Source organism: Pezoporus wallicus, unplaced genomic scaffold (genome assembly GCF_028554395.1).
Source record: "Pezoporus wallicus isolate ANWC-B61680 ecotype Strahan unplaced genomic scaffold, APGP_CSIRO_Pwel_v1 contig_7553, whole genome shotgun sequence".
NCBI classification, from domain to species: Eukaryota; Metazoa; Chordata; class Aves; order Psittaciformes; family Psittacidae; genus Pezoporus; species Pezoporus wallicus.
Window position 1 is genome coordinate 827301 of NW_026635101.1, and position 13821 is coordinate 841121.

The 13821-nt window shown below is 46.4% G+C and overlaps 1 protein-coding gene across 1 annotated transcript; it reads left to right on the forward strand.

The window, feature by feature from the left end:
* The first annotated feature begins 1290 nt into the window (after positions 1-1290).
* On the forward strand, positions 1291-10703 carry DTD1 (D-aminoacyl-tRNA deacylase 1). Its single transcript, XM_057403197.1, has 6 exons — positions 1291-1451; positions 2950-3040; positions 5150-5385; positions 6912-7009; positions 8177-8353; positions 10105-10703. Exons 1-5 carry the CDS (start codon positions 1409-1411, stop codon positions 8330-8332), a joined length of 624 nt encoding a protein of 207 aa, XP_057259180.1. The 5' UTR covers positions 1291-1408; the 3' UTR covers positions 8333-8353; positions 10105-10703.
* The last annotated feature ends 3118 nt before the right edge of the window (positions 10704-13821 follow it).

Genomic DNA, 13821 nt, shown 5'->3' on the forward strand with positions numbered 1-13821 from the left:
AGGGAAACAGCTTTAGGATTTACAGTGACAACAATAGTAACACACAGGGAAATTGAACCTCCCATTACTCGACTGCTCAGGCATGTGAAGTCATACTTTTATCCTGACGACAGCCCTCCTCCCGAAAACTGAGCAGTCTGCAAGCTCAGGACTTTGTGCTGGTACCTCCGAGAGTCATCCTGGCACCAGCCCGTCAGTGGAAATCTCTTCTCCTGCATGGCTGAAATGACAGCTCCGTCTGGGACACAGCTCGGCAGGACTTGCAGGCTTTGCTTGGATCATCACTGTTCTTTGCACGTGTATCGAAGTTGCTAACCATGAACTGGGCTCAACTAGTTGTGCCGCGAGGTGTGGATGAGGCTGATTGTCACCTCAGTGTGCTGTGGCCAGCGGTCTGACCAGGTGGCCCTGGTGAAGTTGATTGTGTGCAGGATGTACCTGTACCCAGGATGGCTCCTCTGATCACCTCTGAAATGGATGATTTAAAGATTAGTAAACGGGAAGGAACGTGGTTTAATCTTTCTGGTCCGAGAGTTGTTAATCATCCTTCAAATAAAAGCTTCCAGGAGATGAATTACAAGTGCAGAAATACTGATGTAAGCTGAAAACTTGCCATGTTTTCTGCTCCAGGCCCTTGTTTCTGTAGGGGTTTCACTGATCCTTATGCATGCTGCCTCCCCTTGGTAGGGTACTGCTGCCCAGACACTGTGGCTGTAACTCACTCCCATTCTACAGGGTTAGATCCTTATGGACACTGCCTCCTTCCCTTTAGGAATCTGCTCCTAGCTGCTGTTTTCTGCTGGTGTTTTTCCCAGGTTCTCCTGCTGCTGACCCCTGTTGCGACAGGGGCTCCCTGCAGGGGCTTCTACCACCTATAGAGGCTACTCCCCAGCCCCTGCTCTCTACAGGGGCTCCCACCAGTCCCTATGGACATGGAATCTCTTTTGAGGAGACTGACCCAAGGCTCTGCACACACAGGGCTTCCTTTCTTAGGGGCTTTCCCCTTCAGACACCTCATTGTTTCTATGGGGGCTGTCCCTATAGCCACTTCTGGGTCTGTCAGGTCTACCTGCAGCCTTGTCCCCTCACTGCATGGAAAGTTGTGAGCACCTCTGCCCGTACCCCCAGCTTCTGTGGGAGCTTCTGTCCCGTGCACAGCCACCATCTTTTTCCAGAAGGCACTATCAGATTCCTGTGGGTCCCCCTCCCTGTGTCCCTGTAGCCATCCCTATAGAGGACATCGCCCCCTCCAGCAAGCACCGAGGGGGCGCTGCGGCAGCACCTCCCAACCGACAGGGGGCACTGTGAGCGCCGCGGTCCGGCAGGGAACGGCCGCCGTTACCTAGCGCCGCCGCCTTTTCCCCGCACCGGTAGTGGCGCCGGGCCTGCGCTGCGCGGCCGCGCCAGCATGAAGGCCATCGTGCAGCGGGTGGCTCAGGCCAGCGTCACAGGTCGGTGTGCCGGCACCGGGGGGACAGCGGCGGAGGGCGGGGGTTGGGGGGGGGAGAATCGCGGGCGGGCTTTCTTCCCCAACGCCGTCCGCTCCTGGCCGCTCTCCTGCCGTCTCCCCCGCCGGCCTCACGGGCGGGCGCCCTCCCGCAGCGCGGCTCGGCTTGCTCGTTGTCCCCGGTGTGTGCCGGCAGTGTGGCGCGGCCGCCTCGTCCCGTGGTTCGCGTGTGTCGCCTGTGTAATGAGAGCTGGCTCCTTGCGTGGCGTGCCCGGGCTGGCAGTGCGGGTGCAGTCGCCGACTTGCGTGGCTTTGCATGCATTGACACTACGGTCGCAGGCGTCTTGCAGTCCTCGCATGTGTTTGCAGCGCAGTTGTGGGCACCTTCTGTGGCTTGCACGTGTCGGGCACTGTAATTTACCCCTTCGCTTTTCTTCCGTGTGTCACCAGTGTCGTACCATTGCCAGGGATGTGGTTTGCAGGCCTTGGCACTATAGAGTTGCTTCCTTGCATTGCTGTCGTGTGCTGGTACTTCAGTCGCAGTCATCTTGTATAGTTTGTGTGTGCTTTTGTCTTTGCTCATGGTTTGCCTTTATAACGACAGTTTCTTTCTTGCATGGCTTGCGTGCACTGCTGTATGGCTTGCATGGTCCTTCCTATTGCACTGGTTGGAGCTTCTGTGTTGAAGATGCTTAAAATCCCCAAGATGTTTACATGGGAGTCCTGCATCTGCTTTCAGGACTAGGAAAGTGATCATGCCCCTGTACTGGGCACTGGTGAGGCTGCACCTCGAATCCTGTGCTCAGTTCTGAGCCCCTCATGACAAGAGAGACGTTGAGGTGTTGGAGCAGGTCCACAGAAGGGCAGTGGAGCTGGTGAAGGGTCTGGACACAAGTGTAATGAGGAACAGCTGAGGGATCTTGGGGGGTTTAGTCTGGAGAAGAGAAGGCTCGGGGGGACCTTATTACCTCCTACAGCTGCCTGAAAGGAGGATGGAGCCAGGAGGGGGCTGGGCTCTGCTCCCAAGGAACGAGGGATGGGACAAGAGGAAACAGCCTCCAGCTGCACCAGGGGAGGTTTAGACTGGGTATTAGGAACAATTTCTTCCCCAAAGGACAGTCAGGCATTGGAACAAGCTGCCCAGGGCAGTGATGGAGTCACCATCCCTGGAAGTGTTCACAAGCCATGTAGAGGAGAGGAGGCCCTCAGTGCTATGGGTTAGTGGTGGCCTTGGCAGTGCTGGGAAGTGGGTGGATTTTATGATCTTGAAGGTCTTTTCCCACCCAGCTGACTTTATGATTCTATGAAATAACTCACGACATCAGGAAGACTTGAAAGAGGGCTTCTAGATGATCTCTAAAAATCTTAAGACAGAGAAGAAGGGTTTAGAATAATGTTTTCTCTGGTGGTTGTACAGTTGCCAGCTGATACCAGTAGCTAATCTGTGTCACAACCCAAGGCAGTGCATTTAGCCTCACTCTTCTTCCCCTCCCCTTCCCCAGTGGGTGGTGAACAAATAAGTTCGATAGGACGAGGCCTCTGTGTGCTGCTGGGCATTTCTTTGGAGGATACGCAAAGAGAGCTGGAGCACATGTAAGTCACATTTCCGTTTGCCTTGAACTCTTTTATTTGTGCATTTCTCACAGTCAGTGATACCTGTACAGTAGCCAAATAAATGGGGTGCCTGTTGGGAAACTCAGCTTTGCCTGTTAGTCCCTCTTCATATTTTACCTTGAATACTGGTTTCTTTCTGTGTTCCATTGAGAAAAATCTGTTTCATTCCCTGTCTATGTGTTTTATTTTATCGGGAACAGGCTCAAAAAGGGAGAATCAACATATTTGGCTTTTCTAATCTCCCTTTTTAAAATGTCTTTCCTCCTTACTGGACAAATTTACCCAGAGGGAGTAAATCCATTTCTCAAGGATGGGCTGTATCAGAAAGCTCAACTCTCATTTTAGCTTGCACATAGGAAGTTTCATTCCTCCTAAAGGATAGTCTCCTCAGTTACGTTTCTGGAGAAGTGCATCAATTTTGGCAGCCTGAAGGACTGGCTCTGGCCATCTGTTCCATGGCCACAGAATATGGTGATTCAGCCAGCAAACACATGCAAGAGAGAGTTCTCTAGGGGCTGCTTCTGCCTCCTTCAGACATTGTTCTAGGGCTGACCTCAGTTCTTACAAAGGCAAAGAAGAAATGGGTAATAGAGCTAACTGATGTCAAGAAGAAGAAAGGGTCAGGCAGTGAAGAGAGAAGAATGTGAGGGTGAAAACCCTTGGCAGATGTGGAAGAGGGAATGGGGGTGTGCTGAAGGTGTATATGCATGCTCCACTGGCTTGCCTTACTGTGTGCTTCTGACGTCGTTTCTCATTCCCACTTTGGTGAATGTGAAAGGTGCCTCCGAATGTTGCAAGCAGGTGACCAGTAGCAGCTGTGCTCTCAGCACCAGGTTGGTTGGATGACTGGCACAGGAAAGGCAGGAAGCCAGCAGCTGAAAAAGGAATGAGAGGAATCAGCTTAACTCTTCAAGTCCTATTAAAGGAAACTTCAGTAATCCTGTAAATGAAACACAAACATCTTTATCATTAGAACACAGCAGTGCCCATGATCTAAGCCTGTGCGCTGGGGGCTTCCAAGGCTTTTAACCATTCACTTCATGCAGGAGTGAATTCTATTTGTTGCTGACACACACACCAATTGAGAAGGATGTTTTTGTGACAAGGATGGTTTTTGTGAGTGTGCCTTACTGATGGCAAAGCCCTGAAGCTACACCATAACAAAGTCTCGGTTTTATTTTATACTCTATCCCTGCTGGTGCAGCCTAAAATGTCTGGCTAACAACCACAGTTGAAATGCTTTGCACTTCCTGTGCTCTCTTTATAGTTACTGCAGATGTGGACAAGCTACAAGAAGAAACAAAGACAGGAGAGTGGCAGGCATGCAGGCTTATTATCAGTCAAAATCTAACCGTAGACTGGGTTGCAAGTCTGCTTACTGCTTTAGAAGTTCTATTTATGAAAGTCCTCTTACTCTCTGAGTATTCAAGCCACTGAGCCCTACCTCCACAAGTCAGCCCTAATACAAATTCATAGGACAAATCCCAATCATAACTTTGCTGCACCTGCAGTTCTGTGCTGCTCCCTGCCTTCCTCCTCTCTTTGTGATGAAGAAGTACAGTTCTCACGTGGCTTGTGGGCCTGATTTGGAGAGAGTGCTGGGAGGTAGCAAAGCTGGAGGAGTATATGTGAACATATTTGGAAACAACCCTGGTTTAGGATGATCTCATTTCATACTGACTGTGATTTCCCAGTGTGATGGGAGGGTTAAAATTCCCAAAGCTATTCCCATGTTAAATAATGCGGCACATAAAATCAGGTAGTAAAGAGTGAGCTTTCCTAATTCCTATGCCATCTTTATGTTATGCTGTAACTTGCAATTATTCTGTCCTGATCTCATGCCCTATGGCCTTACAGTAATGGTCAGGCAAATGTGTTGTCTGTAAAGACCTTCTTGGTTATGGCTCTGCCTAATGTGATGAGATTGCTGTGATTTAGGAAGGGAGGGACAAAGGGATATCATGTTGTGTGGAGGCAAAACGAGTACACATCTGCATTCTCCTTTATCTCATGCTGTGTGATAGGCATGAACTTGTACCTGTTGATCCTATATGAGACAATTTATAAAGTATCATTTTCTTCATTTAGGGTTCGAAAGATCTTGAACTTGCGAGTATTTGAAGATGAAAGTGGGAAGCATTGGTCCAAAAGCGTGATGGATAAACAGTATGAAGTGTTGTGTGTGAGCCAATTTACTCTCCAGTGCATCCTGAAAGGAAACAAGCCTGACTACCACATGGCAATGCCCACAGAGCAGGCAGAGTGTTTTTATAACAACTTCCTAGAGCAGCTAAGAAAAGCCTACAAGCCAGAGCTTATTAAAGGTAAGGGCAAGAGGTTGGTGAGGTCCTTGGTGTGACCAGTGGACCTTGTTTGTGTGCACTCTTCCCTGATCATTACTTTCTTTATTCTGTGATTTTCTGTTTGCCTTGCAGAGGAGCTGTCTTTATGTGGCAGTAGATGAGGGGATGTTATGGTATCTTCACTAAGCAGCCCAGCAGGGTGATCATTCCTGTCTTCCTCTAGCCAAGCCGTTTCCTGATGTATGACACATAGATGTTCTTATACTGTCATTGGCTGTACAATGTGGCCTGGGTTCAGCAGTGGCAGTCATTTTTCTTCTTCCTAGTAGCTGGTGCCTTGCTGTGTTTTTGACTTTCAGCCTGGGAACAGCGCTGATAACGCCGATGTTTTTAGTTGCTGCTCAGTAATGTTTACTCTGACCAAGGACTTTCTGAGCCTTGTGCTCTGCCAGGGAGGAGGGGAAGCTGGGAGGAAGCAGAGACAGGACACCTGACCCAAACTAGTCAAAGGGGTATTCCATACCACAGCACATCATGCCCAATATATAAACTGGGGGGAGTTACCTGGAAGGGTGATATCACTGCTTGGGTCAGGCTGGGTGTCGGTCAGCAGGTGGTGAGCAGTTGTATTCTCTTCCCTTGTTATTTCCCTTGTCATTATTATTATAGGTGGTAGCAGCAGTGGTTTGTGTTATACCTTAGTTACTGGACTGCTCTTATCTCAACCTGTGGGAGGTACATTCTTTTCATCCTCCTCCCCGTCCCTCCCGGAGCCGGGAGAGGAAGAAGTGGAGGGGAGTGGGCGAGCACCTGCAGGCTTCTGAATTACTGGCTGTGCTTAAACCACGACACAATGTGAGCAATGACCTTAACAGCATAACACAGAGAGGCTGCAGCCATGAGAGCAAGCTCTGTACCTCTCAGCTGGTGTGCTAACAAATGACAGACATTTCTGATTTCAGCAGTGTACTCCTGTGAAGTAGGCAGGATTGGGGCAGTAGGTGATGTCTGTCTTTCCTCCCTTTTGGCCAAACTCTCTCAAAGAATGATCTGGGTTGCAAACAGGAAAGAAAAAGGAGCTGTAGCACATTGGGACTGAGCTGCACACCCTGCTTAAAGTATTCAATGTCAAATGCTCCAGAGAAGGCTTCAGGTCATTTTATCTTCTGCCAATATGTAAGATTTCCTCAAAGCATCAACTGGTTAGTAGGACTGGATCCCTGGCCTTAGCTGTTACCTCCTTTAATCTATCATCTCCTGCCTGCGAGAACTGTCCTGCCTATCCTGAACTGTGAGAACCTTGATTATCTGGAGACTTGGTTTGTTTTGTTGACATTTCTGTACTTAGGATTTATCATCTCAGTGTCAGACCACATAGCTGGGAGCACATACACTGGTATTTTTCTTTGTAGCTTTCTGCAGTTTGTTAGTTGTATGTGCTTTTGTGTATTTTTTTTTTTTGGTTCTTTTTAGTAGCACATGTAAAGGTTTTGGTATGTGTTATCCTTCCAAGAGCCATAAGCACTTCTTGTATCTTCCCTTTGCAGATGGCAAGTTTGGGGCCTACATGCAGGTCCACATCCAGAATGATGGTCCTGTAACAATAGAATTGGAGTCCCCGGCTGCTACTGTTGACCCTAAACAGGTAAGTGAGCGTGTCCAGAGGAGGCCACAGAGATGCTCCAGAGGCTTGGAGCACCTCTGCTCTGGAGACAGGCTGAGAGAGCTGGGCTTGTTCAGTGTGGAGAAGAGAAGGCTCTGGGGACACCCTAGAGCAGCTTCCAGTGCCTAAAGGGGTGATAAGAAATCTGGAGAGGGGCTTTTGACAAGGGCCTGTAGGGACAGGACAAGGGGGAATGGCTTCAACCTGACAGAGGGGAGATTGAGATGAGACATTAGGAAGAAATTCTTCCTTGTGAGGGTGGTGAGGCCCTGGCACAGGGTGCCCAGAGAAGCTGTGGCTGCCCCATCCCTGGCAGTGTTCAAGGCCAGGTTGGACACAGGGGCTTGGAGCAACCTGGTCTAGTGGAAGGTGTCCCTGCCCGTGGCAGGGGGTTGGAACTGGATGAGCTTTAAGGTCCCTTCCAGCCCAAACCAGTCTGGGATTGTATGATTCAATGATGTAATGTCCCCCAAACTTACTGCAACCTGTTTCTCTAGAAAATGAAAAACAGATGACAGCTGTTTGCAACTTAATTTGACTCTTAGTAGTACTGAAAGCATTACTACTGAGAGGTTGCAGTGCAGTGTAAGCTTAGGGCTTTGTCCAAGCTGATTTGAAATGGTTATTCTATATCCTAGGTGATACTAAGGCTCATACGTGTATTTTTCTTTGGATAAAGAATAAAATAAGTTCATTCTTGTGTGTTGGATGACTGAACTTGGGATATATCTGTTGTCAGCAGCTTTGAAACTACAAAACTGCCACGTAAGACCCAAAACAGAAGAGAAGCTTAGCGGAATCCAGCTTTCCCTTTTGGTCCTTGTGTTCTGTTTTTGATTACATTTGCAAATTGTGTTGGGTGAAGGAACCCCGGAAAGCAGAGGGTAGTCTTTGAAGATGGGCACTTCTCTCTTATACTCAGGGGGTGATCATGTTGGCAGATGATGATAATTCACTCTCTTATCCGAATTTCTGAAAATGTAAGCCTTGGGCTTTTTGGGTTTTATTTTTTCCTTTCTGTTTTCTTGATATTGGTGTGAATCTGAGTCACAAGTTTCGTACAAATGCTCACATTTACGAGTTTTTAGAAATAGTCTTCGGAAATAATTTTATTTCATGAAGTGTTTTCTTGCTCTCCTTCGTGAATAGCTGACGAAACTTGAAAAACAGCAACAAAGAAAAGAGAAGACCAGAACCAAGGTGCCCTCTGAGTCAAGTAGAGAAAGAAATGCTCCCCGGAGCAAGGATGATCCCAGTGCAAGCAGCGGAGCAGAAGGAGATGTGTCTTCGGAAAGAGAGCCTTAGCTCATCCAAAGCAGGCCTCAGGTTTGGCTTTTCCACTTCTCCATGTATCTGTGTCCTGCTGCTTGGCAGTCTCTAACCCTGGGTGCTTTACTGAAGCATCACATGCAGAGAATTGCATTAAGAATACTGAAAGGTGAAGTGCAGTAATCTTGCTGGTGGCTAACCTCTGCTTCTGCAGTTGGCACACCAGAATGTAGAAGTGGGTGGAAACCTTTTCTCAGCTGTGTGCTTGGCTGAAGGTGTGTATCTCTGAGCCTGGCCCAGCCACCACTCTCTCCAGGTTGACTCAGGAAATCTAAAATGGTGGTCTGATAGCACAGCAGTGGCTTAACTCTAAATCCTGCTTTGTATTCTTCATGGTTGTGTTTCTTTCTCAGTCTTTATGTATCAAGCAGGTCATTCTGGAACAGACCCCATTTGTAATTACCATTTATAATGCCCAAATAACACATAATCCTCAGCAATGGAAGTGGAAAACGTCAGAAATTTGAGACAGGCCAGAACTGCAACTTCATATCATGGTTCCTACCCCTCCTTAGTTTGTTCTTTCCCAGGGTGACTTGAGAACAGGCTCTTTCATGTACCTTCACTATCTAAGGAGCACATTAGGCCAGGCATTGAGAGCCAGACTTTCTGCTTGAATTCAGTAGGAGAACTGGGATTTTCTTTCCTTTTGGGCACTTGACCTGCAGGACATGCCTGGACATCAGTGAGAATTATCTACATATGTAGATATGTATTTACTATACTCTTCTGGTCAGTTTTAAGTCTTCAGGACAGAGCTTTCATTACCTTCCTTCTCCCCTCCTCAGCTATATTGCTGAGTTTGAACTTTCAAACATGTCCAAGCTCTCAAGAAAGTAGTATTTCCCTCATCTGCACAACTGAAGCCCTGAGTTGGCTATGCAGTTTACTTACTAACACCTTTACAAAGTTAAGGTCTAACCTCTCTTTCCTTTTCCTGCCCCTAGAGTTCAGTCTGGCCTGTGATTTGTACCGTTCAGTATCTTACATTGCTCAGAAAGTTGCTTTAAAAAAAGAGAATCCATCAATTTCCCTGGTGGTCAGGCACTGGGGGCTGATTTCTGTTTTATAGGAGTTCATGTTACCTGTATGGTACTAATGTAAATAAATTTGCATAAGGCATTGAATAGATTCCTTGAAATTTGGTTTGGATTGACCTGGAAAAGGGATCAAAGAGACTTTCAAGTCCACAGGCTTCTTTCTCTGGCCTCTTGAAGAGTAGCTTCAAGACTGGACCGAAATGTTTCCATTTATTAACTGAGTTGCAATCAAAAGTGGATTGTCGTATCAAACAACAGTTGGAATCACAAGTTCTGCTCTCTTTGGCTTTATGCTGGGCACACCTGCCTGCTTCAATACTGGAGGTGAGCAGGCATATAGGGAAGAAGAACATGTTCTTAGGAAGTGAAGCAAGGATGTGCTCCTTCTCAGCAACTGTTGGCCTTGTTGCTGTGCTACAGGAACATGAAGTTCCCCCCCCACCCCGGTTTTCTGTGTTGTGTGTTGAAATAAGAACATTGTGGAGAGCAGGAGTTTGTAGAGTTGGCATGCTTTGGTCAGTCTGACCTTTCCAATAGCATTTAAAATTCGGGAGAGCTGAACAGATCAAAAATGTGATATTGATAACCTAGCATTCATGTGCATGCTGTGGCAATAAGTAAAGATACTTTTCTCCGTAGGATTTGAAGGAATCCGATTCTGTTTCTGCTCTACTTATAGTAATGTTCCCGTTTGTTTGCCTTCCACAGTTTCTCATACAAAACCTACACTGGATTCTTGAAGAGACCCAGCATTCACCTCAGCACCACTCTTCAGTGACTTTGGAAAAGAATGGAAAACAGGAAAACAGAACTAAGACATCAGAAACCTGTATCATTCTGTATTGAAACAACCAAAGCAATGCCCTCAGATCCAGTTGTTAACGTGTAGTATCAGTAGTAAAAAGGACTTGTAACAATTTTGTGTATGTGTTTTCACATGACTGCTGAGTAAGGGATGACTATAGGCAGCTTGTAGCAGAACATTTACTCTCAGTACATAAGCTCCATTTCAAAAAGAAATCAGGGTTTTTCCTTAAACTTACACTTGAATTCTGAAGATAATCCGAGCAGGCTTGTATATTGATTCTCACTCTGGTGTCATGTGCGACCTGTTTTCATGGCAGCCTGTAAATCTGTGTATATTTTGGTATGTTGTTCAGCTGCTGCGTTACACTAGGGTAGGCAGTCCAGTCTTTCTGCATGGATTAAGAGGAGAGATCAGCTGCTAGTTGTTTATTCTGTGGAGCACATCTGTCTTGTAAACTTTTTCTAAGAACAGAAAAGACTTTATTAAACAAATGATGCTAGCTGTGTGCCTGTTGGTGTTTGTGTATTGCGTTCTCTCAGAGCCATGTGTGTAACAATGTGTGACACGAAGCAAAGGTTGCAAGCCAAGAAACACTACTGATGTAACTCATCCATATCGCCTTTGGAAGTCAGGTTGCTGACCTGAAATCTTTGCTTTTTCCAATACTTTTGAGTCCTTTAGTTACTTTATGGTGGCCATCAAAATGCTCCACATGCTGTGTGACGTGCTGCTGACATTTCTCTCGGATCCATCAGTGGCAGAACTGCATTTGGAAGCTGCCGGCAAGCAACAAGAACTGAGAAGCAGCTACAAAAGTGCTTTCCTGTGGGTGTGAAAGGAAGTTTCAGGAGAAATGAAAGACTGCAGATCCTCACACCTTTGAGTTCTTTCAGTATAAAGGATGGTGGTACCCTTTATACTGGCTATTCTCCAGGCCTGACTAGCCCTTAACAGTCTTCACTAACCCTCTGCTGTGGCCATCAGGAGAGCCAGGATGCTTACTGCACAAATAGGGGTATAGGGCCAACTGATGATGGATGTTCTTCATCCAAGTGTGTATTGTGTTTACAATCATAGAATCCCAGACTGGTTTGGGTTGGAAGAGACCTTAAAGCTCATCCAGTTCCAACCCCCTGCCATGGGCAGTGGCACCTTCTACTACACCAGGTTGCTCCAGTCTCTGTCCAACATAGCCTTGAACACTGCCAGGTATAGGGAATGCTGCAGACTGTGTTATCACTGTGGCTTCTTTTTGTGTGGTGGTTTTAAGCTTTTCTCTTGTAGGCTGCTTGTTCAGTAAAGTGTCAGTGAAACCAAGATGATAGGGTTATCTGCAATTTAGTTTGCCTGAAGTCACAGCCTTATGATGTTTCACCTCCAGGTACATGGGTTGTATCTTGCCCCTTCAGAATTTCCCTTAACCTGGCATTACAGCCTGATAGTTCGTTGTCACATTAATGCTTAATTGGCTGCAAAGGGCATATTCAGTCCCACCTCTCAGGTGCTGAGGAGGCTGTTGACCCACCAACCCTCAGACCTATTTCATGCAGCTGAACTGTTCTGCTTGCTCCAGAATCTATGAAATCTTGTCTTCCACTTTGCAGCTTGTCCTTAAGAAGGTAAGTGAAGAAAGTACCACAGGCTCTGCACCCTGAAAGCTAAGTGGATGGAACCCCAAACTACAAAGAATAATAAAGATTGAAAAGAAGTATCATAAGTATGTCTCAGGGGAGGCATGAGGTGTTACAAGGGCGACCTCGTAACAGCCTTTCAATACCTAAAGGTATTGGCCTATGAAAAGGGCCTACATGAAATCTGGAGAGGGGCTTTTGACAAGGGCCTATAGGGACAGGACAAGGGGGAATGGCTTTAACCTGACAGAGGGGAGAGTGAGATGAGCCATTAGGAAGAAATTCTTCCCTGTGAGGGTGTTGAGGCCCTGGCCCAGGGTGCCCAGAGAAGCTGTGGCTGCCCCATCCCTGGCAGTGTTCAAGGCCAGGTTGGACACAGGGGCTTGGAGCAACCTGGTCTAGTGGAAGGTGTCCCTGCCCATGGCAGGGGTTGGAACTGGATGAGCTTTAAGGTCCCTTCCAGCCCAAACCACTCTATGATTCTATCAAGTATTGCATATTATAATAATGAATATATTGTAACACTGGTGTAGAGGGAATGTGGCTCAGTTATGATGTAAGGAGAGGAGATGTAGTCTTTGGATTAGATGGTACTTTGCTATCGATGCCTATTTAGTTTTTTTCTTTCTTGTGTTACCTGGGGCACATTAACCACTGCCAGCTGAGGTATGCTGACAAGCTTTCTTTTCTTGTTAAGAACTGGGATTCATTTCGTTTGGGTGATTGAAAAGGAGAAAATATGTATCTTTTTATTACTCCTTTTTCACTAACACAAGTGTATGCAAAAGTGTGATGTACTTGGGGGTAAATAGTTCACGTGTCACTATGTCACTATGTCACTATGTCAAGGCTGAATCTGTGAAAGGATTCCACGGGAGCTCTTCTAAAACACGGAGTATATTGGCTTGCACCATAGAAATGGCAAATCTTATTCCTAGAGGTTGAGGTATGATGTAGCTGGCAGAGCAGGAACGCGGATGTTTCTTGCTTTAGGACCCTTTGCCTGTGCGCCACCAGGCGTCAGCAGAACCTAAGAAACGGAAAACCACTGCAGTGGATTTAGGCGGTTTTCATTGGAGTCTCCTTCCTTAAAGGAAAATGTTCGCTTCGGTGATAACTGAGATAGTTGTTTTCTTTAGAGTGTATGTATTTGCCTGTAAGTGGGATCTGTATCCTTCTGCAGGTAATTGCTCTGTTCAAAACCTGTGCAATAGAATCATTCTTTTTTTCTGTTAGTTTAATATAGGGCTACTTTTAACAGGTCTAGCAAAAGATATTGTGGCTAGATTTCCATTTCCCCGCCTCTGTTTTGGGGAAATCCATGTTGCTCTGCCGTAAAACTGAGTAGGAATATTACTGATGGTAGGAGGAATTGTATATTTTCCATTACGCTACTTTGTTAAAAGTATATTGAGCTAACTGGAATGTTTCTACGAATAATTACAGTGAAATATAATGCATTATTGATTAAAAATCTTTAGAGAAAAATGATCAGAATTTCTACCTCCAGACTAATATCATCTGCTTAAGAGAAACTGTCACTGGTGAGTTCATGGAGCATGTGTCATAGAATAGTTCAGGTTGGAAGGGACCTTCAAAGGTCACTTAGTCCCCCCACCCCTGCAATGAGCACAGACATCTTCAACTAGATCAGTGTAGTCCTGTGCTGATAGGAAGACTTTCTTGAAGAGCAGCGCAGTTCATTTTTGCAAGAATAAACATGCTGACCTTAAAAGTGGTACTGGTTATTTTGAACATGGCTTAGGAAAAAGGTTTCAAAACTAGCTCAGAAATTCTGACCACAACATTTGACTTCAGCATTGAAACTTCTTTGTTGTTGTCTGGATTGGTGTTTAAGCTGTGCTCTGTGTTCTTGTGGTTTCACTTGTTTCTTCACCTGTGCCAGCGCTAGAAACCTTTCACGGTGAATAGGATCTCAGGCCAGGAGAAGCGGTGTTGTTCCTGGTGCAAGTACCACTGTTGCTT

Excerpts from the sequence above, each read along its gene's own strand:
- DTD1 (XM_057403197.1), top strand. The coding sequence starts at position 1,409 with ATGAAGGCCATCGTGCAGCGGGTGGCTCAGGCCAGCGTCACAG. Across the intron at positions 1,452-2,949 it reads GGCTCAGGCCAGCGTCACAG|TGGGTGGTGAACAAATAAGT; the intron begins GTCGGTGTGCCG and ends CCCCTTCCCCAG. Across the intron at positions 5,386-6,911 it reads CAAGCCAGAGCTTATTAAAG|ATGGCAAGTTTGGGGCCTAC; the intron begins GTAAGGGCAAGA and ends TTCCCTTTGCAG.